At 38.3% G+C, this 25,401-nt stretch overlaps 2 protein-coding genes across 2 annotated transcripts; one reads left to right on the forward strand and one right to left on the reverse strand.

Moving 5' to 3' along the window:
* Window positions 1–4,275: 4,275 nt before the first annotated feature.
* LOC127452591 (tetratricopeptide repeat protein 5-like) lies at window positions 4,276–20,047 on the forward strand. The gene is made up of 10 exons (XM_051718218.1): window positions 4,276–4,356; window positions 4,991–5,123; window positions 5,202–5,413; window positions 5,501–5,654; window positions 5,773–5,864; window positions 5,973–6,029; window positions 17,856–18,002; window positions 18,160–18,374; window positions 18,518–18,662; window positions 19,687–20,047. Exons 1-10 carry the CDS (start codon window positions 4,291–4,293, stop codon window positions 19,804–19,806), a joined length of 1,341 nt encoding a protein of 446 aa, XP_051574178.1. The 5' UTR covers window positions 4,276–4,290; the 3' UTR covers window positions 19,807–20,047.
* A 143-nt stretch (window positions 20,048–20,190) lies between these two features.
* Window positions 20,191–24,012, reverse strand: LOC127453599 (E3 ubiquitin-protein ligase CCNB1IP1-like). Its single transcript, XM_051720122.1, has 4 exons — window positions 23,716–24,012; window positions 21,502–21,648; window positions 21,124–21,280; window positions 20,191–20,653 (listed from the first exon to the last, which is right to left on the reverse strand). Exons 1-4 carry the CDS (start codon window positions 24,010–24,012, stop codon window positions 20,499–20,501), a joined length of 756 nt encoding a protein of 251 aa, XP_051576082.1. The 3' UTR covers window positions 20,191–20,498.
* Between the last annotated feature and the right edge of the window lie 1,389 nt (window positions 24,013–25,401).

Consider the following 25,401-nt stretch of genomic DNA (forward strand, 5'->3'; position numbering starts at 1 on the left):
CAAAGTTTGTAAGGTTCACGGAATTAAATGTTTATTAGATATTCAAAGACTTGTTTAAATGGTATACCACATAATTCAGTGATGCAAAGAACAAAAATACTAAATGTTGTCCATTTTCCACAAATCCTGAATCCTCACTAAGAATCTCCTCACCCTTTAAACCGTGATTGCTAGATCGAAGACACATCGAGTGAATCTGTTGCTGCTCTCTGCTGTCCTGTCGCACTGCAAGACAGCCCAGGGGCGTTATCAATTTGCATGTCCTCTAAATGTTTAACTCAATATTTAGATTTAACATTTGGATTTAGATTTGGGATTTATATTAATATGGGGTGGCAGGTCGAGGGAGAGCTGCCTGTGGCGGTGGCAGGTCGAGTGGCAGCTCTCCCTGCCACGGAAAGATTTTACCCCCTCTCATAAAGTCCTTACTGACTGTAGCAATGGCAACACGCGCACCTGAAATTGCAATGTGAGCAACGCATTGACTGTAAAAAAAGAAAAAAGTAAAAAAGAAAAGCTGTCCTCATTATAGGCTACGTGATAAACTTGCAGTGATTTAGCACTCCATGTCCTGTGTAAAAAGGCTTTTATTCGGAAGAAAAGGAATTGGGAAGGACAGATGATATTGCAGGTTTAACCAATCAGTATAAATCGGCGTGTCACGTCCATTCAGTTGTGCAAATCATACTGGGCTGGTTGTGATGTCATCACAACAACATTCCGCAGTCAATATGGCCAATTTATAAAAATGAAAAAAACTGAATATGGCCAATTTATCCACCTTATTTTTCAGCGAAACTAGGGCGCCGCCATTATCAACCTTGAATGTGGACCACTTCCGGTATCAGCCACTTCCAGCTATTTTAGCGATACAAAAATACTACATTATGCTGCTTTATATTACAGGCTGGCAATAAATGTCGACATCTTATTATCATTAATTACATATATTATTTTTATAAACTCATTGGTAAGAGCACATATAGTTTTATCGTTTATCGCATTTGCCATTGTTTTATCACACACTGTTGTACAGGCAGAATTAATTAAATAAGGTGCTGACAGGACAGTCCTGGGCGCCGTCTGACACGCCTCCACAAACTTTACACATCCAGCAGAGAGGAGAAAGATGCAGGGAAATGCTGCTTCAACTTTCCTTGCACCAAAACTGCATCTTGTTTCATCTTGACAAAATAATAAATGCATTTTACTCTCCATTCTTGTCAGAGAGCATTCTCTCTATCCATGCATAGTAAACAGACACGCAAATCTCACATTCAGCATGCCTTACGAAACATCGCCTTTGAAAATAAATAAATAAAGGCATCATCGGAGGTTATGCAGGTACATATGAACAGAGGTTTACATGGAGACAAGAAAGACTGCATCGTCAAGATCTCGGTAAAGAAAGAATTAGATTTTATTACCGTCTATTACTATTACATGGTCTATTACCATGTTATGACATGGGTTTGTTTTTTTTTTGTTACCCAGGGTGAAATTAGTGTTCCTATGAGTTAGGTGTGATACTGTTGAAGATAATGTTGGGTTTCGTAATGCGTTGTGGTTGTTTGAGTCAAATGAATGAATGAATTCATTGATATTGTAAACGATTCGGCTTGTTAAAGCACTCAAAACGTCACACACTGGTGACAGCTGCTGGTGAACCCACATGACTTGGACAGTGAGAATCAGTCTCTGAATCATCGATTCAAAACAAGTGATTCATTAGGATTTCGAAGCATTGCGAAACGAGCTAATTAAGTGATCGTCACTTGTTTGCTAGAAATGGCGGAAACTACGTTTTCCAAAACTTCGAGTCAATTGAACCAATTGCTTCGCAAAATGATCCGCTGTTACGAAGCGCTCAAAACGCCGCACGCTGAGGACATTGAAACAAAACCAGCTACAATGACACAATGCATTACAATTTATAAACAGATCTGAATATTTGCAGAATATTATTACCTCTTTGTTGGCCATGATAACTGTTTTAAATACCAAACAATATATATATATTTTTATTCTAAAACAACACTTTGTTTTGTATAAACACATTTTTGTTTTCAAAATATTTATGCTTTGACAGATTGTGCAATAAACATTTGAAAAAGAAACATTATTGTAATAAGTTTCAATCGGTCAGTATGAGATTCAAACTCACACATCAAGTGCTTAAAAACACATAACGAGTGCATTAACTACTACTCTATACAGTATTCCTAGTGTCAGCAATGCGGGTATACTAAATTAAAAAAAGAACGTAAAGGCGCGTTATCATTTACAATAGTTGAAATTCTAGATTCACTTTTTGTAAAACAAACAAATCTCTTTAAATGTCACAAAATCTCTATGTGTCTCTTTAATGTCTTTCTCACAAACACAACATTTTGATTTTCTTTCCTTTGGGAACACAGCTCAAAGTGATCGATGGGGAAATTAAAATGACTGCATTCAAATCAGCAACTCTTGTTTGAATCAGTCTGATTTTATAAACCTAAGTTATTGCTGAACTGACTCGAGATCAGTTACAGTCTACATTTAACACTGATTCACGGTTTCACTGTAGGATCAACGGCCCCTAGCGAAACCGCAAAACGTTTCAATACTGTATGACGTAACGAAGCCTCGTTTGCTGTAATCACGTGACTTGGCCAATTTGATACGTGCTCTGAAGCATTGGTTGGAAACAATTCATAAAGTTTTCGAAGATTTATGAAGCAGTGTTTCGAAAGCGGCCATCACTATTGTTTGCATTTGCTGAAGAATGACCTAAAGGGTGCTTGAGCGAGACAACGGCTGCGTCCAAAACCAAAGGAAGCTGTCACCTCACTGCCCTATCAGTCAGTGACTCAACAGACAGCGTTTGGGTACGAAGGTACCTCCAGAAACTGGTTTTGGACAGGCTTCTGAGGCAGCATAAGGTCACATCGTTGCTAGGATACCAGCAACTGATTATCGCCATCTGGTGTCCACTAAAGGTAACGTGTCTGCTTCATTCAGTCCAACCGAACCACAATGGTCTAATAATCTAGAACACAATCAAGAGTTTTGGCAATAGTGTATATTTCAAAACTACAATACTGATTTCTCGCTAGAAATGGAATCAAATCTTGGAAAAAGTGGGAAAAAAGTACATTTATACACAAATTAGCCATCAGCCGCCTCTTCGGCCGGCATTTATTTTTCCTTCAGCTCAACTGCCCTGGATCTGCACGCACAGGATTGTGGGATTTCATAGCCAGCGATGGATACATCTATGCTGCCTTCAAAAATCGATCAGATGAAGAAGACAGGATGTGCTGTGAACACTGGTTTCGGACACAGCCATCGTTTTTAATCATTATTATCTGTCAAGAACAGGAAAGCAATGATTCAAAGCGGCTAGTAGTCACACCCTCTCAGTCAAGTCCCGTGCTAAACTACTGTTAATGTGTGCGCCGGTAGTGCGCATATTTTTATATCAGCCGAACTTCAGTTGAAGTGTAGGCTAAAAGTGAGGGGGCCGTGAATTCCCCCTCCCCCCGGTTCTGGCGCCCCTGATCCGAAGGTACACAGACCCCTCTATCTAGTGGCATTTGCTTGTTTAAGATTGTAAATGTTTCAACATTTATAATATACTATATATCTAAAACTACAATTAATTAGAGGTCATTTTAGTCCGTTTCGGAGCTATGAAAAAGTATTTTAGTTTTTTTCTTTTCAGTTTTTCCAGTCATGTCAATTGACGAAAATATTTTCATTTAGTTTTCGTTTTAGATGTCATGAACAATAGTAACACTGACTATATCTCAACAATTCTTTTTGAAAAATCTATCATAATTGCTTTTGCACTCTGAAAAAATTCATTTATGAATAAAACATTTCCCCACATGAAAAACAATATTTGGTAAAAAAAACTGAGTGTGACAATCTTCTCTTATTATTCCACCAAAAAATTGTATAATAATTTCTAGTTAATTGAGTTAATGAATTTATCGAGCTTTTATGCATGTTATGCATTTCAAAGTATCTGTTGATTCTTTTTCGGAATCAGCGCTAAATTTTAGATTTCATTAATCTAGTCTTAATCATTTGTTTTATTGTACTTTAGTTTATTCGTTTATTTCCCGTTTCATTCTCTTGGAGCTTCTATATTATTATAGATTTTACATTTTTTAAATTATTTATTTATTTATTTATACTGGTTGCCAACGATGACAATATACTATGTTTGCCTCCTGACCGAAAGGTGGCGCCCGCACATTCAGTGTTCGTCCATTTTTTCTCGGATGCGTCTCTGTACTAAAGATGGCCGAGGTTGACAATGTTGGAGAGCAGAAGACAGCAGACAAAGATCATTTACAAGTCTTAAAGGTTTGGACTGACCATTTATTTTCCTCTCCCTTATCGTAAAGTCTATGTAAACTGTAATAAATGTGTATCGCAGCATTCAGATGCCAATAGTGATGATTATTATATGTGTAACGCATGGCTGATGATCCGCCTGTCACTATAACAACTGAACTGATACACTGCAGTTAAACAACTGCTTCATAAGATCCGAGCTGTGTCTGCTCTCTGTTTGACGAACCTCTGCTGCTCGTTGTGTCTGTATTAACGATCACGTGTGAGGCTAATGTTTTACCCCATCATTCACTTCTCTCTATAATGGGACCTTTATTTTACTACAGTAAAATCACTGTAAATGAATGGAGGTCCTTTTTCAAATGTTGTAATAGACTTTCAGAATCTTTTGGGTATTTTGCTTTATTTCTAATTTTTATGACTGTAATGGTAACAGTTTTATTGTGGTAGATATGGTATTTTGGTGGAAGCTACAGTATGTTCTGTAAGGGAGAGCAGGAATTAAGTAGAACCTTCACTGTGAGGCCCATAACATACAGATAATTTACACTTGTTTGACACCTTGAATACATGACAGTTTGCCCTTGTTTTTTTTTAGAATGTCAAATGTGCTGTTGTTTATAATCACACATTTCTCTCACAGGAGTTAGTAGATGACCTGTACTCCTTTAGGGACCGCTACTTTGAGACACATGGCGTTGAAGATGCTGGTAGAAAACAGAATGATGTTGCTGAGGAGATGGCCAAGACACTTGAGAGACTTGAGAAGAAGGAAGGTGAGCATTGCGCCGCCTCTTTGTTCTGTAGGTTGGTGGCAGCATGATTTCCGTTTTGTGTCCTCTCTCTCTTAACAGGCTTGTACAAACACAGTGCCCATTTCCTGCTGCTGCGGGGTCGGTGTCTGAATGTTGCCCCTGGATTCAGTCAGGCTGCTGAAGAGTGCCTTTCCCGGGCTGTTAAACTGGAACCGTGTTTGGTTGAGGGCTGGAACACACTTGGAGAGCAGTACTGGAAAAAAGGAGACCTGACTGCGGCCAAGACCTGCTTTACAGGTGCACTACAGCAGGTGAGAATAAAGGAAATATATAGAGATATATGCCTTCTGTTATGCTGCTCCTAAAATATATTAACCCTTTATGCAACTCTCCTCTAGAGTAAGAACAAAGTGTCTCTGAGAAGCCTGTCGATGGTGCTAAGACAGCTGCCACCAGAAGAGGATGCTCAAGAGCAGAGCAAACGCATTTTAGAGAGTGTGGAGCTGGCCAGACAGGCTGTGCAACTCGATGTCACTGATGGGACATCTTGGTGTGAGTGAATTACAGAACTGACAAATTGTATTGAATGCTGACAGATAGACATGTTGGGTATGATGCGAATATTTGGAAAAAAAATATGCCTACATGTTGTTTTGTTTTGACCCAACAGACATTTTAGGAAATGCATATATCTCCATGTTCTTCACCAGCGGTCAGAACCCGCAGCTGTCTCAACAGGCCCTCAGTGCTTATGCACAGGCTGTAAGTGTTCTTTTTCTACCTCATGTACAATCTCTCAAATTAGCAAACACATTAATGAGCCAAAGGAAGTTGTGTTTGTTACATTTCTGTCTGTGTGCAAATTTACAGGAGAAAATTGACAAATCATCCTCAATGAATCCTGACCTCCAATTCAACAGAGCTACGGTAACAATTCTATCCTTCTCCCCCATTTCTTTAAGATATATTAGGGCTGTCAATCGATTCAAATTTTAAACCAAATTCATTACATGTCGATTAATTAATCAAATTAAACACATCATTATTTGCTGAGAAAGGCCCCCAAATAAAGACAATTCATATAGATAATGCATAATAATTCCAGCCTGATCTCTTGAAATTCACGTGACTATGGCAACATTTTTGCAAAAAAGAAATTACATGCTTCATTACACGTTTGGCTGCAGTTTTTCCGTGAAATGTCCAGCGGGAGGCGCCACCAAAAACCAGTGAAATTGTGTGGTAATCATTACATTCTACATTACATTTAATCATTTAGCAGACACTTTTATCCAAAGCCACTTAAAAATGAGGAACATAACCAACAATTTGTCATACAAATGTCAATAATATATGCAATATTGCACTGCCAAGTTCTCAGAGTGGCTGGAGTAGTATAGATGCTAGCCCAGAAGAAAGAAACAGACAAGTAATTTTTTATGGGTAAATAGTAAGTACATTTAGTGTGGATTGGTTAAGTGCTCATGGAACAAATGTGTTTTCAGCTGGTTCTTGAATGCTAAGATGGTATCAGCAGATTGTGTGGAGGTTGGAAGCTCATTCCACGACAGAGGAACAGAGAAAATGAATGATCTTGAAATGGACTTTGTACCTCTTTGCAATGTGACCACCAGGTGGTGCTCGTTTATTGACCGCATAGAGTTAGTTGGAATATAGACCTGGAGGAGTGAATTAAAGTAAGAGGGTGCTGTTCCATTGACTGTCCTGAAGGCCAGAGTCAAAGCATTGAACTTGTTGCGGGCAGTTACTGGTAGCCCGTGGGGTGAAATCAAGAGTGAGGTGGTGAGAGCTCTGTTGTGCTGATTGAAGACCAGAAACGCTGCAGCGTTCTGGACCATCTGCAGTGGCTTAATCGTGCGACCAACAGGGCATTACAGTAGTCCAGTCTTGAAGTGACCAGAGCTTGGATCAGGAGCTGTGTATATTCAGACAGGAAAGGTCTGATTTTCCTGATGTTGTAAAGCATGAACTTGCAAGACTGGGCAGTTGATGAGATGTTGGCAGCAAACTTAAGCTGGTCATCCACCAACACTCCCAGCTTCCGGGCTGTCCTGGTTGGCGTTAGCGTGGTTGAACCAAGATGAAGAGAGAGATTGTGGTCAACAGACGGGTTGGCTGGGATCACAAGGAGTTCTGTCTTGGCAAGGTTAAGCTGAAGGTGATGTTCCTTCATCCAGGCTGAGATCTCCAGAAGGCAGGCTGTGATACGAGCTGAGACGGTGGGGTTGTAAGGCTGGAACGACAGGCAGAGATGCATATCATCCGCATAGCAGTGGTAGGAAAAACCATGTGCCTTAATTATAGGTCTGAATGATGTAGATCGAGAAGAGAAGGGGTCCAAGCACTGATCCATGAGGAACACCAGTGGTTCACAGTGGTTGGACACCTCTCCTCTCCAGCTGACCTTGAAGGATCTGCCTGTGAGGTATGACTTCAACCATCCAAGCACAGTTCCTATGACAGTCCCAGGTCAGAGATGGTGAACAGAAAAATCTGGTGGTTCACTTTGTTGAAAGCAGCAGACAAGTCAATGAGGATGAGGACAGATGATTTTGGAGTTAGCTCTCATCTGGCGCAGGGTTTCAGCTACTGACAAGAGGGCAGTCTCCTTTGAGTGTCCTCTTTTTTTTTTTTTTTTAAGCCAGACTGATGTCTGTCGAGTAGGTTGTTCTGTGAAATAAAAGCAGGCAACTGGTTGAATACAACCCTCTTGAGTTTTAGACAGAAAGGGTATGAGAGAGACAGGTCCGTAGTTATTAACTACTGTGGGGATATGTGTTTGTTTTTTGAGCAGTGGGGATACTTGAGCCTGCTTGAATGTGTTGGTAAAGTTTCTAGCTGTAAGAGATGTGTTGATAATGTGTGTGAGTGTGGGTAAGATTGATGAAGAGGCAGCTTGCAGAAGATGGGATGGGGTCAAGGAGACGGGTGGTAGGATGCTTAGAAAGAAGCACTTTGGAGATCTCGGTCTCTGAGAAAGGAGAGAACAGAGGATGTGATGTGGGAAGAGAGTGGTTGTTGGTGTGTGGTGTAGAGAACTGGCTGCTGATGCTCGCTACTTTGTCAGTAAAAAACTTGCAAATGTCATCAGCAGTCAGAGAAGAAGTGGGAAGAGGTGGTGAAGAATAGAGAAGAGAAAGTCAAAACAGTTTACAGGAATCTGAAGTGTTAGTGAACTTATTCTGGTAATAATCAACCTTAGCAGCAGAAACACTAGAGGAAAATGAGGAGAGAAGAGATTAATACTTGCTCAGGTCAGCAGGGTCTTTTGAATTGCACCACTTTCTCTCCGCAGCCCTGAGCTCAGTGACAGCCAGGGGCTAGTGAGTGTGGCACGTGCTGGCCTTGTGGTAAGAGGACAGACACTATCAAGGCAAGAAGTCAATATTGAGCAAAGAGTATTTGTAGCTTCATTTACATCAAGTGGAGGGAAGGGATGCAGAGATTATAGAAGAGAAGCAAGCGGAGGAGAGAGAGCGGAGATTACGGCGGAAGAAACCATAGGTGTGATGAGAGGTAAGGAAGATGGGAGAGTAACAGAGAACTGGATGAAGAAATGGTCAGAGATACTGTATGTACAGATATGTAGAGGAAAAACGAGGGGATTATTGGAGATACAATAACAGGTAAGGATGAGATCTAGCTGTATTCCTGCTTTGTGTGTTGCAGGGTGTGCAATCTTGTAAAGTCAAATGAGATCAGAAGAGCTAAAAAGTCAGCCGCTTGAGGTTTGTCCAGGTGGATGCTGAAGTCCCCAAAGACCCCCACCATGCAGCGAAGTGCCATTCTCAGGGAATGAGGACAGCAATACATCTAGCTCCTCAACAGAGTTGCGTAGTTGACCTGGAGGACGATAGATTACCAAAAAGTAAAGGTTAACAGTGGCAGTCATGGCATGATGTCAGTGTCAGTCGAGTGGCAGAAATGGCATTATATTCGAAAGATGTGTTATTGCACAGAGATGAGAGAGTTGTGAATTTTCATGAGTTTGACATGAGCAAACCAGTTCCCCTACCCTGTCCAGTCAGATAAAGCTGCATTACTACCTCTGGATGTGCATTATTTTTCAATAATTCACCGGTCCGTTGTCAATTATTCCTTACATATCCACCTTTTTCCTACATCCCGTGATGCTTAGCGTGAAATGTGGGAGTTACTTCCGTTGAAGTATCAAGTAAACACAGTTGTTGTGGCGTATGTCCATTCATTCTTTCGTTGCAGTGTTGGGATTTTGAGGAGAGGGTATCTGATTTCATGATGACATACATCAATCACTATGTCAGTGTGTTACTGCATGATAATAAACTGCAAATAAGTCATAAAGACAAAGAAAGTGTGAAAAAACCAGTGCACCGTTTCTCCCAGATGCAGTAGAAATTGAATCTAAGCACAAACCAAACATCTCGAGCAAAATGATCCATTGTTTTAGTGGAGTACCTGTGTTTAGTCAGTTTCAGATGTGAGTGCTTGTCATCTTGCATGTTCAAATCAGACAGACACACTGAGGAAGAGCCGTGAAGTTCTTATGAGTGGGTACGTAATCATTTTTTCAAGTCGTCCGATCGGACGGTTGTTTCCTTTTAAATCCTCACATAAGTTTAAACTTTTGCACAGTGGGTGATTGACAGGTGAGAGGTGGTACTTCGTTGCCATCCGGGACGTATCAGAATGGCGTTTAAACCTCAAATGCAGTTTAGCCACATGCGTTTTTGACAACCTCTGTATGTGTGTTTTTTTTTTTATCCAATCACAAAACCCATTTACAACTATATACATGTATAGCGCTGACCATTCGCGATCGGATCATCCGAAACACGACTGAACACCAGCTGTAAACAGGATCTAAAATGACTGCAGCCGAAGCTAGCGAATGCTATAGAATGACTTCCGGCGGAAGTCGCACTCACATTTGTTTCCCCAGTAAGACCCCCAGAAAAAAGGTGGATAATACAGATTGAAATTCAGTTTGAAATAAATTGCATTATTAGAGTCTAATCTATTCATGTGCCACAATAATGCAATTATTATAAAAAGATGTTTCTAATCATTAGACAATACATAAAGTGGCTTAAGAACTAGATGTATTGTTTTAGTTTCATATTATAGAACAAGCCTACATTTGACAGCAGTCTGTTTTGCATTGAGTTCCTCAATGTGTCCAGTTCTTACAGTACACGTGCTTGTGTTCTGTCTGCGCTATTTTTAATGTACATGTGCGTGACTCAGACAGATGCGTTTGGAGCATTTCAGTGGTATTCAGCATAATAAACGCTGCATTTTTAGGATGCGGTGTTAACTTAAAAATAGTAAAAACTTTGAAAATCACGTCTCAAGATTCCTGTATTCTGTTGTGTTTTGCTTACCTGGTGTGCTTCCTCCTAATTGAGCCGTTCTCATTCTGTGGCTGCGCTACTTGTGAGGTTTGTTGAGGTGCGATACCACCTATTGAAACACCTCCTAAAAACTGATGTACTTCAACCTTTAATTGCTTATATGGTAGGAAAATCCATACTTTTATTATGGAATTTATGTAGGCGTCCGCATGTTTAAAGGGATAGTTCACCCAAAAATGAAAATTATCTCATGATTTACTCACCCTCCTGGCATCCCAGATGTGTATGACTTTCTTTCTTCTGCAGAAAACAAATTAAGATTTAAAAAAAAAAAAAAAAAAAAAAAAAAAATCGCTGTGTCCCAAATTACACACTATACACTTACAAAATGTACTATGCACTCAGTCATGTAATGTATGAATTTTCAAAGTGTGGTATCATCCCAAATGGAACGCTAAACTTTTTTTTACTACACGGAAGCGTTTGCCGTTTAACAGCTGACGGAAGTGAAGTTTCAAATCCAAGCGCTGTGTTGCCGCTAGCTTTAGCGCACCATCCACCCTCAGTTCAACACTTATATCTCAATAATATACATATTCACACAGCATGATACGATGGTAAAGCGATTAATGTTTTTTTTTTTTTTTTTTGTAAGGTGCTGTGTTCACAGAAGTTTAGCTAGTTTTCATATTCTCCATTATTTACCATTTTTTGCCAGAGCACCATCGCTGTCGGTATCTCCGCCTCTTCCGTTATGTACAGCAAGCTACATGCATTGAGTGCACAATACACTCCATTTTGACGGTTGAAAAATTGCATCATCCGGGTACTCGTACACTTCTTTTTGTTGCATTTTTAGTGTAAATATACTACTCGCACTATTTACACTTCAAAATTACGTAAAATAGTGCAGAAGTATGCGAATTGGGACGCACCTAAAATTCCAGCTCTGTAAGTCCATACAATGCAAGTGAATGGGTACCAAAATTTTGAAGCTCCAGAATACACATAATAGGAGCATAAAAGTAATCCAAATGACTCCAGTGGTTTAATCCATGTGTTCAGACGTGATATGATAGATGTGGGTGAGAAACAGATCAATATTTAAGTAATTTTTATCATAAATTCTCCTCCCTTCCCAGTAGGGGGTGATATGCATTAAGACTGTGACTCACCAAAAACAGAAGAAGAAGGGGGAGGTGGAGACTGGAGACTGACTGGGCAGGTTATAGTAAATAAAATTAAAAAAAGGGACTTAAATATTTATGTTTTTCACCTACACCTATCATATTGCTTCTGAAGACATTTATTTAACCACTGGAGTCATCTGGAGTACTTTTATGTTGCCCTTATGTGGATTTTGGAGCTTAAAACTTTTGCCACCCATTCACTTGCATTGAATGGGCCTACAGAGATATTCTTCTAAAAATCTTCGTTTGTGTTCTGCAGGAGAAAGAAAGTCATACACATCTGGGATGGCATGAGGGTGAGTAAATGATGAGATAATTTTCATTTTTGGGTGGACTTTTCCTTTAATTGCATAAATATTTGTATGTGTTTTTTATGTAATTAATTGCACTAAATTAATGTGTTAGTTCGACAGCCCTAATACACACACACACACACACACATACACACTACCGTCCTTCTTTTTGCTTCTGTCTCTCTTGTCTTGAAATGGATCTTGATTCCATTTATCATTGTCATGATGCCACATATTTGCATGCTTTCACACTAGAGCAGTGGTTCTCAACCTTTTATTCCACTGGGTCACACTACAGTCCAAGTGCATATCATTTACATATGATGTCATCAATGCAAACCAACCGGATTTAATATTATGGAATTAGCAGTTAATATTATGATACCTAGACAATTACATTTAATCAGAGAGTATAATGCTACTCACTGTTATGTATAGTCCTGGTAAGCATGAAGAGTCACTTGAAAGTTTCAGAGATTTTAGTAATGCATCAAGGAGGACAAGCAAACAATGCCAGCGTGTTATATTACAGGCAGCCTCTAGTCTACACACTCTTGTTCTTCATCTTTTATAGGCACTAGCATATGGAAGCACAGTGCTATCTCATGGACAATAATTACTTATACAAGAACACAACACTCACCATTAATGGGACACCTGATGTTGTTGGGAGCTGATCAATTTGGTGAAATTCATCTCGAAAGGAGTCACAGCACAATGAAGATGCGACTGTAAGTTGCAGTCTGTAAGATGCACACGGAAGCGAGACTTGATGCGTGACATTGCAGAAAAATGTTCGCAAATGTATGTTGATCCAAATATGAAAAGCACTTTCGAACTTAATAATTAGAGGTTCTGTCCAGGGATGTTTCGCCACATTTCTGTAACCGAGTATGCTTGCTGCACTGTATGGGTGTTTCCTCTTGCCTGAACATCCATCAATTCATCTTCATTTGTGTGGAGGGGCAAACTGAAAGTTGCAGCCAAGTCCTTGATTTTCTTCCCACAGGGAAAGTGAATGGCTCTCTGATGAAATGTCCAGCAAATTGAAGTTTCTCAAAATCTGAAAAAGGCATTTGATTGACAGTTGCAACAAATCTTTCTCTCTGTTGTGTGTCCAACACACCCTAAATTAGTTAAATCTCCATCTCTGAGTTGTGCAGTGTACAGTCCTAGCTTCATTTTGAAACTATCAATACAGCACAACAGGTCAATGACGTGTTTTCCGTCACCACGGAGTTGCAGGTTCAGCTTGTTTAGGTGAACTGTGATGTCTGCAAGAAAGGCAAAATTGGTTCTCCACTCCTTGTATCTCAAGACTGGAAATCTCTCTCCCTCGCAAATGTCATCAATAAAGTGAACTGTCTCAATGCAACAATGCAACAAACCAGCGGTGCAGTAGATGGCGTGCTCGAATGAAGTTGACCACCTTGTCCACAATGTCCATAAACTTTATGAGGTATCCATCAGCTAACCTGCTGCACAGTGCTTGCTGGTGCACAATACAGTAAAATGCCAACATTTCAGGGGAGATTTTTTGCGTTTCAGCAACACAACCCTTGTGTTTTCCCGTCATTGAGGGTGCATCATCAGTAGTGATGGAGACGATTGGGATGCCGATATGTTCATGTCTTTGCATGCTTCACTAAATGCTCTATGAATGTCCTCGTCCCTTGTTTGTTCATGAAGCGATTTCAATGCCAATAAATCTTCCTTAACCTCAAACGTTCCTGAATTCACACATCTCACCCAAATGCAAAGCCGAGCAATGTCTCTGATGTCTGTTGATTCATCTGCTGCCAAACTGAGTGCTGAAGCAGTGGCTAACTTAGTTTTTAGTTGTTCTGTCAAGTTCTCAGACATTTCTGAAATTCGACGTGTAACTGTGTCATTACTGAGCTGTAAACTTTTTATCCTGCAGATTATCTCGCTCTTGTTGCTCAGATCATCAAACAGACATTGTGCTTCCAGAAAACTGAATGGTTCCCCATCACTGAATGGTTTGCCGTGTTTGGCAAGGAGCCATGAAATTTTGAATGTTGCTAATGTCACGGCCTGGGACACATTTAAACTAGCTCGCATTATATTCAGTTCAGCAATCGCATTTTGTTTCAAGATTAGTTATCTCGAGAGCTCTGTCCTGAGATCCAGGCGGGTATTTCTTTTCAAATGTTGCATGGGTGGTATTGAAATGTCTTTTGACATTGTAGGTTTTGCATACACCCAGTACTTTACTACAGAGCAAACAGAAAGGCTGCCCATCTCAATCAGTGACAGTAAACTGGTTCTTCCATTCTTCCACCATTCTCCTACCTTCGCTGCTGATGCTTCAACTCTTGTTTGCATATGTTCCTTCATTGGCATTTTCCTCATTTAGTTTCTCTCCCTTAATAACAAATTTGTCCATTTTGATCCCTAATTTTAGTGAACTAATGGTTGCTGATGACTGTTTGAATTCTGCCAAAGCATGCACTTGCATGTGCTCATTAACTGCCTAATTGCGTGAGTTACGTGCTCACATAGTAGGTCTGCGCATGTCTGAAAATAATATATGATCACCCAAATTATTTTATGACGAAAAAAACGTTATAGTCTAAACATATATTTGTTTAATACATTTTTTTTAATTATTATTAATTAAGAAGCGAAAAGGAATTTACTGAATGTTATTATTTAAATGTGGGTGGCATATCGTGGGCAGGGTTGGGTTGGGAAAAACGGGATTACGTATTTAAAATACAAAATATTAGTATCTATATTCCACTATAGTTACAATTTAAATAATTGGTAATTAGAATATATAGTTACATTCAAAAAGTATTTTGATTACTGAAGAGATTACTTTGCATTTTATTGTCATTTGTTTCATTTAATATTTAGTCCTTTCAGATGGAAAACATTTATACATATAAATGATGCGATCCAAAGTGCATTTGAACAGCGGTGAAACACTTTCTCGTGATGTGTTACATTCACACAAGCAGACAGAGAAGTAAGTTTGAAGTAAGTTTGGAGCAGAAGAAATATAAATAAACCTTGTGTAAATTGTCAGCTTTACGCTAAGCTAAAATGCTATTTCTAGCCATTTTACATGCACATGATACCAGACACGATCATATTTTTTATCAAGAAAATTCACGTTGGATAATATTTTTTTTTTTTTCTAGTAAGACCTTTGATATTAGGGCAAAAATCATATTCTTGATAATAATTTTTGTATTGTTTTCCTGTAAAAATATCTAAAAATCCTTAAAACAAGATCAATTTGATTGATCTTGTTTTAGAAACAACACTGCATAAGATATTTATGTTTTTCAGAGAATGTATTTTTAACATGTGTATTTTGTCTTACTGTACTGACAGAGTTTTTATAGTCAAAACAAGTGAAAAAATCTACCAGTGCTGAAGAAGTAATCCGAAGTATTTAGAATACGTTACTGACCTTGAGTAATCTAACGAAATACATTACAAATTATATTTTACAGCATGTATTCTGTAATCTGTAGTGGAATACATTTCAGAAGTAACCCTCCCAACCCTGATCGTGGGCCACACTTCCATGCGTAACGGGCCGCAGGTTGAGAACCAATGCACTAGAACTTTTGGTGCGGACCTAAATCTGTTTAATGTAGAGTTTTGTTTAATTGGTTAGTGTAAAAGTGTTTTTCCGAAGTCGAGTGTGTATTATTCATGTGAACTACGGTATGGTTCAAAATTAGTTGGAAAGCAATCAGTTCAGCCGATCTGAATCACTATTGATGTTGAATGATTTAGCATCTTTGCCTGCTATTAGTCATGCTTACAATTATATAATACATTTCTCATAGATGGTTGTCACTCCCAGAATAATTTGTCTTCGGAGACAATGAGCTCGCATTCTTATTTTTCGCAGTGCATCCATGTAAGACAAACCTTCTTTTATGTGTTTAAAGTTGTGGTGCTAAATGCAAAGGGATAAATATGTCCAAAACACTATGTCTACATCCGAAAGCTGAAAATTATTGCCATTGTGGACTGTATACAAAGGTAGGAGGGCATCAGGGCACGTCTGAATTCAATATTTGCATCACATAGTGTCTACTTCGATACCTTTGTCTGGTCAGTTTTTAAAGGCAGCATAGATTCAGCCTTCGTTGCCTATGATATCCTAAAATTCTGCACAAAATCCTGAATGAATGACAGCTTGTGACTTTAGTGAGAAATAAGCATTGTGGTTTCTAAATATTTGCTTGTCTATGTCTAAAATTCACTAGAAATAGTTAGACATCTAATAGACATTAGAGGTAGACAATTTATCAGTTTTACCGATTAATCTGTGCCGATATTTCTTTTTGGAACTATTGGTTATCGGCCAAAATCTATGCCAATAGTTTCTCTCTTTTTTTTTTTTTTATTCCTTCATGTTCCTCTGTGCCAGTGCTGACAGAGTCTACAGTTAAAACAGATTGGTTCTACAGTATAACAGCGGCCTCTAGAAGTGAAATAAAAACAATCACTGACACCTCGTGGGGATTTGCTCAATCTTAATCTTTCATCATTGACCGCATTCACCCATATTTGTATCCTCACTTTAATGCATAATTTGTTATTTTGATAAGATAATAAAATGTTTTAAATTGAAGCGAGGGCGTGCAAAGAAAAATGGAAACGTGCTCTGTCAGGACATACATCATATCTCTAACTTCAGATCTTGTGAATAATAATTAAACTTATTCCTCATTAAACCTCATCTGATGAAAAATATATTTACAAAACCCTCCATCTGGTGACTATATAGGCTATAAAAGCTTATTTTGGTAAATACATATAGAGTGCAATGTTACGGGGAGAAGTCTCCATTTCATAATAAGTCCTAGGTGTATTTCAGGCTTGTTTATAGATAAAAGTCCCACGTTATGCATCTGGGATTTTATTCATTTTGCACTCTTGTAGCCTCTATGCCTGTGCCATAGTAAGGAAAGACAAAGAATTTATTTTTAACATTCTATCAAAGGATTTTAAAAACTATCGTCGGATTAATCGGATATCTGCCTTTTCCACCACCTTGGTTATTGGTATTAGGGATGTGCACAAGTAATCGATTAAAGGACTCATTTAGCTTTAAATATTCAACCAGTAAAAAAGGAACTACTCAAATAGTGCAATTTTATTTTCCTTTGTGCCTTCACTTGCCATGGGCAACAGTGAAACTGCTTCTCTCACCTAAATATTGCAGTTACATAATAATAATAATTAATAGTGACATCACCTAAATATTGCCGTTATCGGTTGGTGCTGTGGATGCGTGACATTGTTAAAGGAAAATTAAATGATTTAAAGTGATTGCATCACTTCAGACGAATTGGAATTTTCGTTTGTATGTGTAAGTGCAAATGTTTTTTGTCATTTTTGAACCTAGATGTTGTTTTTATGCACAGTGCTCTTCATAAGATCGACAGGTTCAAAGGTTGAACATAAATTCTAAATTTCAAGTAATCGATTACTGTTTTTTTTATGTGTTAGAGTACTTGACAACAGAATTACTCAAAATGGCTGAAATATCCGCAAAATCCACTATTGGTTGACCTCCTTTAGACATGATGTTATAATGCCTTTGTCCAAATTCAGCGTCTTTACAAGATCCCTTCATATGTGAATTGCTGCCTCTGAAGTCACTGACTGACTGGGCAGTGTGGTATCAATGCAGCTGCCTTTGCTTCTGCATGCAGTCAGAGCAACTGACATCTTCTCTTCTTGAGTCATTACTAACACAACAACATTAGTATTGTTAATGTGAAGAGAGACCTGTAGGGGGAGGGGGGTGGAATCTAACTTTTGTTCAGTCCAGGAAATCAAACCAAGCCTTAGTTTTACACATCTATACCGATAAATATCCCATAGCTACTTAAGACACCTACATATCGTTACTTTCACCAGTTGTTCCAGTATGAGGAGATGTACAGTTCAGCACTGGATGGATACAGTCATGCTGCCGTCCTTGACCCTGCCTGGGAAGAACCTCGGGAGAGAGAAAAACAGCTTCTGAATTACTTAGACCAGATTACAGCATTAGTAGAGAACAAGGTGAGTGAGGTGGAAAAAGACATTAGCTGCTCTTCAAAAAAAAATGTGTTTGGTTGTATTGTGTTCTATTTCCAGCAGTTGGCAGTGGAGTACAGGCAAACAATTTTTCAGACTTCCATAAGAAATCATATTAACTGCCACTCTCTCTGTTTCACAGGGAAAAGTAAAAGCGCGGCGTCTTCGTAACATGCTCTCCGCCCTCAGTAGCTCCGCCCTGGGCCCGTGCTCCTCCCCTCAGTTCCGCTCTCCCTCAGGCTGCACAGGAAGCCTGGAACCCCACAGCCTATCCACCCTCACTCACGGACGCAACTCTGGGGTTGCAGCCCTAGGAAAAGTGGTCTTCAGCTTGGCCTCAGAGGGCCGTATGGCCTTGTGAGTTTTTTACTGAACATTTCTAAGTGTGTAACTTCTGTAAGCACAAAACAATTGCTGGTCATACTTAAATGTTTGCTCTGTTAACAGTGAGGATTTTTTGTTATGTTTTTTTTAATAGTTTTTATATTTTTGTCTTTCAGCACATTTGGCATGGTGGACAGCGAAGAGACCTGTTGCGTGGTCATGGTGTACAACACTGCAGACAGCTGGGGTGTTTTAATAGGAGATACTGTTGTCATTCCTGAACCACAGGTTAAACGGCACAGTGTTACACATAAAGATAAGGTTTGTGCACTAAACGGTAACTTTATTCATTACACTTTACAAAATTTTAACTATAAAGGCCCCGGTATACTTCATACGAAATCGAAGAACGAACGGGTGTGACGTAATTTCAAGATGTTTTTGAGTTTGGTTCGTGACAGCTCTCCATTGGAACTTTCAGGAAAACTTCTTACCGGCTGCTAAACACCTTCTTACCGCCATTGGTCCACATCATCGGTAGGTGTGACCTGGAACACCACCTACTTTAAGGCTGACAACTAAATCCCATTCAGTCAGTTAAAATCAGTCAACATGAACACATCGATGTGTAGAGTTATTAGCAAACTGGTGCAAATTTACCTACATCTGTACAATCGTTGGCTTAGAGACATTTTCCAAATCCATGTCATGCTATGTTTTGTTGTTTAATTAGTATACAAAAGGAATGAAATACTCTTAAGTGCCCATTCACTCTGTTGTTTGATATGCTGCTTCACTCATGTGCCGTCTGGAGTCGAAAGCCATTCACACACACACATCTCTAATAATCTATTCTTTTGTTTGTATTCTACCCATTAACACTCTTTTATACACCATCTTCCCATCTTCACAGCAGTATCAGTGCATTAGCGCCATGAATGCAGAATGTAAACATGACAAATTACACATTATCTACTGGATATATATCACTTTATATCATCGAGTTGTTAAGATAGCTTTTATTGATCTCGTCAATTCTTCTCATAGAATGAGGCATGAAGTCATTGATAACACATTTTTATGTCACATTAGTTCATGTTTTACATGTTGTCTTGTGCGTCCTCGTATTTAAATGCTCCTCTAAACGCCTCCGACAGCGGTGCTGCCTTTCTCTGAATGTTCACAAACAGTATTCGATTGCGCAGCTATTTCGAACTTTTCTTTACCATTAAACAAAGTAGAAATTTGCTGTGAGTCTGCCGGGGCCTTTAAGTGCTTAGTCTGCATTAAGGACTATGTAATGTAAATCTCTTTGAATGTTTTTTCTTGACTTCTCTCTGTACAGTCGTATGACTTCCGAAGCATGCGTGTGGACTCTCCTTTGCTTCTCATTGTCAATGGGAAAAGGCAAGTGATGAAAAGCCAGAGTGCAGCCTTTGTTACTTACAAGCCACAGAGTGAATGAAAACCAGCATGGGATGTACAGTTAGAACGTCGGTAGTGATAAGGGTAGTTTCTTTTCTTTTGTATATATTTTGTAATTTTTTTTACTTCCAGTTTTTCAAGACAAGAGAACTCTTTGTACATAATTTAAATCGTTTCCCATTTTAAGTTTCCTCTTGTCTGTTGTTAGACTTTGTAAGATTGTGCTGCTGTCTGTTTCATACTTTGTTGTGAAATTAAAATACTCCCGGAGGTGCTCTTAAGTTTTACTTTGATCAGTTTTTGTTTAAATACCCTAATAAAAACTGAGAATTGAGAACTGTTTGGAAATACCTACTGATACCTACCTTCTAAGTAAATCTAATTCACACAGGGTTAATCGCACATATTTTAATTGAGTTACTTTCCAGAACAAGGTTGCTTGCATTAGAGGAAACATGCTTGGAGCATTTTCAGATTATGTGTTTACACCTTTTACAAACAGTGTGTGACAGCTTTATCACCAATAAATAACATATTTTACAATGAACATGAAGAACTAAACATTAACAACCAGATCTGTCTGTACAATTAGAACTTAAATCAGAATGACTGAATTAAAGAAAAAAGACTGATACATGCTAACGCATGTCAGTTTAACACCAGTTTATAAATCAATCTTAAGTGATTTTATTGCAAAACACAAACTGGAACACTGAAAAACTAAACAAAAAGTTAGTTTTTCTTAATAAAAGTGTGGGTCCTGTCCCGGGATGGTGAGCTGAACTGGAAGAAAGCGTTAGCATTTTCTGGTCCCAGTGAAAAGAACCTGTCACCCTCTGGTGCTAGGAAGGAAGGACTGCTATGGGGAGAGCGTTGTTTGGCCAACCCTGATGACGATAATTGCAAAGACACATTTCATCGACCATGTCTTAAAATCAGGGAGTTGATTTGTTTGTTGTATTTAAAGCTTTTTTGTTGCATTTAAAGCTTTTAAAGTGTTTACGCTTAAACTAACCCTTTCAATAAGTTTAGGTAAATAAGCTTAAAAAAAAGGTAACTTTAGCTGAAAGGTGAGTAGTTTGCATCCCAGTAAAATAGTTAAAGTAATCAGATCTGTACAACTGTGATCTCTGTAAGGGGTAAAGAACTGTTGACCTAATTTTGATGAGATCGAAATAGACATATGCAATGCACAACTAGACACCAAGCTCATCAGGATAAATGGGACAAGTTCTGTCAATTATTAACAGAAAAACCAAATTTACTAAAAATGTAAATCTCGAATCATTACTATAGTAACATAAGTGAACTAGTTCCAAACCATGTATAGTTTCTACTCGTCCCTCTCTCTCCTAACCTGTAGTGAAAGTGTTGGGCACGATGTCTTTCTCTCCTGTCCCCAGAGTGTGCAACCGCAGTGAGTCAAAAAGTCCCTGCAGCTTCTGGTATTGCCTGTTTCGTTCATTCAATCGCTCCAAAACCTCACTGTACTTCCGCTTATATTCCTCCAGCACCTGGAGAATAGATAAGATGAAGGAATTGAGGAAACTGTCATTACTTTTTATATAACTGTCTTTATACATAACTGTCGTAAGTCCCAATGGCTGTCGAGTGATGGGGAGGTAAGGAAATACAAAAACATCCCTCCAATGCTTCAAGATAAATGAAGAGGAAGAGACAGAATATTGGCATTGGCTTGATGGGAGGATCTAATGAGAAATGACGCATCAAAGACCTTCTTTAATGATGCTATCTCCCCTCTTAACGCATTTAACTCAAGCTCTCTGCTCTGGTTCTGCTGGGTCATAAACTTCTCCATCTGAACCGCTTGTCCTCCAGCTTGGGACAATTTGTACTCCATTAGCAACCTCTCCTGGTGCACCTGAAAAGAAAAAGAACCACAAAAGAAGAGTGTCAAGAGAGGATGTTACATCACCCAATGTTTTATATCAGTTGTCACAATGCAAACCTGCCATTTATTGACAATAATTTGAGGACAATACCTAATAAACAAATAGAATACTATCTAAAGTTTCAAAAAAGGGTAACATTATACAATAAGTTTCTATTCGTTAACATTAGTTAATGCATTAAGTATTATGAACAAACAACAATATATTTTTTACAGCATTTATTCATCTTTGTTAATGTTAGTTAATAAAAATAAAGTTGTTAATTGTTAGTTTATGTAAGTTCATAGAGCATTAATGTTAACAAATACAACTTTTTAAAAAATGTATTAGTACATGTTAAACTGAACATTAATTGTAAAGGGTTACCAAAAAAAAAGTAATCTTTCACAACATATCTGTTTTTAAAATGTAAAATAGGATATTTCAGTTGTTGTGTAACACAAAACAATTAATGACAGCGCAAAAATGGAAAAGGTACCAGAAATTACCAACATATAAAATACATATGTAAACTTACCCCAACCTGACATATACTCTTGAACTGAGAACACATTTCTACCTTTTTGTTAATAAGTTAAAATAGTTTAACCTTGTATGTATTAATATTTAATATATCTACCCATGTGGTGTTATTGTGTTCCCTATTATGAATATATACACAGGTGGCGAAAAGTTTGGAATAAAACTTTCTTCAATTTCTGGAAAGAAATTGGTACTTTAATTCACCAAAGTGGCATTCAACTGATCACAATATATAGTCAGGACATTAATAATGTGAAAAATTACTATTACAATTTGAAAAGAAATTTCAGAACTTCTTAAACTACTTCAAAGAGTTCTCATCAAAAAATCCTCCATGTGCAGCAATGACAGGTTTGCAGATCCTTGGCATTCTAGCTGTCAGTTTGTCCAGATACTCAGGTGACATTTCACCCCACACTTCCTGTAGCACTTGCCATAGATGTGGCTGTCTTGTCGGGCACTTCTCATGGACCTTACAGTCTAGCTGATCCCACAAAAGCTCAATGGGGTTAAGATCCATAACACACTTTTCCAATTATCTGTTGTCCAGTGTCTGTGTTTCTTTATCCACTCTAACCTTTTCTTTTTGTTTTTCTGTTTCAAAAGTGGCTTTTTCTTTGCAATTCTTCCCATAAGGCCTGCACCCCTGAGTCTTCTCTTTACTGTTGTACATGAAACTGGTGTTGAGCGGGTAGAATTCAATGAAGCTGTCAGCTGAGGACATGTGAGACATCTATTTCTCAAACTAGAGACTCTGATGTACTTATCCTCTTGTTTAGTTGTACATCTGGCCTTCCACATCTCTTTCTGTCCTTGTTAGAGCCAGTTGTCCTTTGTCTTTGAAGACTGTAGTGTACACCTTTGTATGAAATCTTCAGTTTTTCTGGCAATTTCAAGCATTGTATAGCCTTCATTCCTCAAAACAATGATTGACTGATGAGTTTCTAGAGAAAGCGGTTTCTTTTTTGCCATTTTTGACCTAATATTGACCTTAAGACATGCCAGTCTATTGCATACTGTGGCAACTCAAAAACAAACACAAAGACAATGTTAAGCTTCATTTAACGAACCAAATAGTTTTCAGTAGTGTTTGATATAATGGCAAGTGATTTTCTAGTACCAAATTAGCAATTTAGCATGATTACTCAAGGATAAGTTGTTGGAGTGATGGCTGATGGAAATAGGGCCTGTCTAGATTTGATCTAAAATGACTTTTTTCAAATAGTGATGGTGCTGTTTTTTACATCAGTAATGTCCTGACTATACTTTGTGATCAGCTGAATGTCACTTTGGTGAATTACAGTAACAATTTCCTTCCAAAACAGCAAAATATGTACATTATTCCAAACCTTTGGCCTCCAGTGTGTGTGTGTGTGTATATATATATATATATATATATATATATATAGCGATATCAGAATTTTAGCTTGCAGGATAGCATTAAAAAAACATTACTGAACACACTTACTGAAATTCACAACTAATATGTGACTGCAACTCTATAAACACCAAACCTGGTAGGTCCAGAACTCCAGTGCTTTCTGACAGATCTCCAGAACCGTGTGAGGCTTCAGTCCGACTAGAACCATGGACTTGTACCGCTCTGATGGAGCCAGCTCGACCCGCATCACGTCCAGTTTGCCCGAGAGCATGGAGGAGCATGTCGGACAGATGGCAGGCGTGCGGCTGAACTCATCCGAGCCGTGTTGATCACAGAATATATGACAACAGGCCGTGACCCATGCAAACCCACTCAGCCTGGCCCGGCACTTGTGGAAATTACACCGCAAGGTGTATTCGGATACAGACATGGCTGGTTTCAGGGGCGAAAAAGAGATACAAATAATGTTAATAGTAGGTGTACTAGAGGTTTTAATGATAGCAAAATAAAACAAAAAATGTAAGCCACTTTTCACATAAGCTAACAGCAAAACAGGAAGAACCCGTTTAAAAACAACTCCTTAACATCCCTGTTCAGACTGTAAAACTAATTCTTAGTCGCACGGTTAGCATACGGTTAAACAGAGTAATATATCTCTTAACAAATATACAGCTTTAAAACTCGGGATAGTTTACCGAGTGTTGTTCAAGTGTGTTATTTATTTACACTCGCAGGTAGCGCGCGGGCTGCAATTAAATGGCATCATCTGATTGGCTGCTGTTCAAGAACCGGATGCAAATACATCCAGATGCGCCATTATACTCAAAAACAAATGTTAGCCTATTTTTAAGATTTACGCATTTCAATTTCAAAATACCATCAAATTGAGTTGTATATTGTTTAACAAAATTTAATTAATAGAACTTAAATTATTTAGCTTTTATTTTATTCTATTTTCTTAACCCTTAAAGGGATAGTTCACCCATCATTTACTCACCCTCATGCCATCCCAGATGTGTGTGACTTTCTTTCTTCTGCTGAACACAAGCAAAGATTTTTAGAAGATTATTTCAGCTCTGTGGGTCCATATAATGCAAGTGAATGGTGACCAGAACTTTAAAGCAACAAAAAGCACATAAAGGCAGCATAAAAGTAATCCATAAGACTCCAGAGGTTAAATCCATGTCTTCAGAAGTGATATTATAGGAGTGGGTGAGAAACAGATCAACATTTAAGTTCATTTTATACTCATTCCTCCCCCTGTACCTCATAATTTGTTTGTAATACTTTAGTATTCCTCAACCTTTATCTTATGAATAGTGTTTAAAAAATGTGAAAATTGCAAAAAGAAATATATTTTTTCCAAAAGTTTATAGGGTCGTTAGTGACAATCTATTTGCGATTACAAACACGTGACATCTAATGCTTTGTTTATAACAAGACAAATGAGTGCTTTATTCATACAAATAAGTATGTGTCTGACAGCCAGTTGCATTAAAATTTCAGCATGGAAGTAATGAATACTGTTCCATCATCTTTTTAAGTAAAAAAATAAAGCATTTAAATATATTATTTTCTATTATTTTCGAATTGTCTTGAAAATACTTCAAGAATTTTACACTATCTTGGCATTTTGTGGATCAATTTGTGATATGTTCTGGGTTGCTACAGAGGTATGTAGCCTATAGGGCTAATATTGATTGGCAAAACACCCATGCATTTAAGGGTTAAAGATGACTCAGTTAAGTTGGATGGAATTTTGTTATGAAATTGAAATCTATAAATTATTTATTTATTTTGTGTGTATGGACTTTCACTA

The sequence above is a fragment of the Myxocyprinus asiaticus genome, chromosome 1 (assembly GCF_019703515.2).
Source record: "Myxocyprinus asiaticus isolate MX2 ecotype Aquarium Trade chromosome 1, UBuf_Myxa_2, whole genome shotgun sequence".
NCBI classification, from domain to species: domain Eukaryota; kingdom Metazoa; phylum Chordata; class Actinopteri; order Cypriniformes; family Catostomidae; genus Myxocyprinus; species Myxocyprinus asiaticus.

Excerpts from the sequence above, each read along its gene's own strand:
- LOC127452591 (XM_051718218.1), top strand. The coding sequence starts at position 4,291 with ATGGCCGAGGTTGACAATGTTGGAGAGCAGAAGACAGCAGACAAAGAT. Across the intron at positions 4,357-4,990 it reads ATCATTTACAAGTCTTAAAG|GAGTTAGTAGATGACCTGTA; the intron begins GTTTGGACTGAC and ends TTTCTCTCACAG. Across the intron at positions 18,375-18,517 it reads TCAGAGGGCCGTATGGCCTT|CACATTTGGCATGGTGGACA; the intron begins GTGAGTTTTTTA and ends TTTGTCTTTCAG.
- LOC127453599 (XM_051720122.1), bottom strand. The coding sequence starts at position 24,012 with ATGTCTGTATCCGAATACACCTTGCGGTGTAATTTCCACAAGTGCCGG. Across the intron at positions 21,281-21,501 it reads AGATAGCATCATTAAAGAAG|GTGCTGGAGGAATATAAGCG; the intron begins GTCTTTGATGCG and ends TCTATTCTCCAG. Across the intron at positions 20,654-21,123 it reads GCCCAACACTTTCACTACAG|GGTTGGCCAAACAACGCTCT; the intron begins GTTAGGAGAGAG and ends TATCGTCATCAG.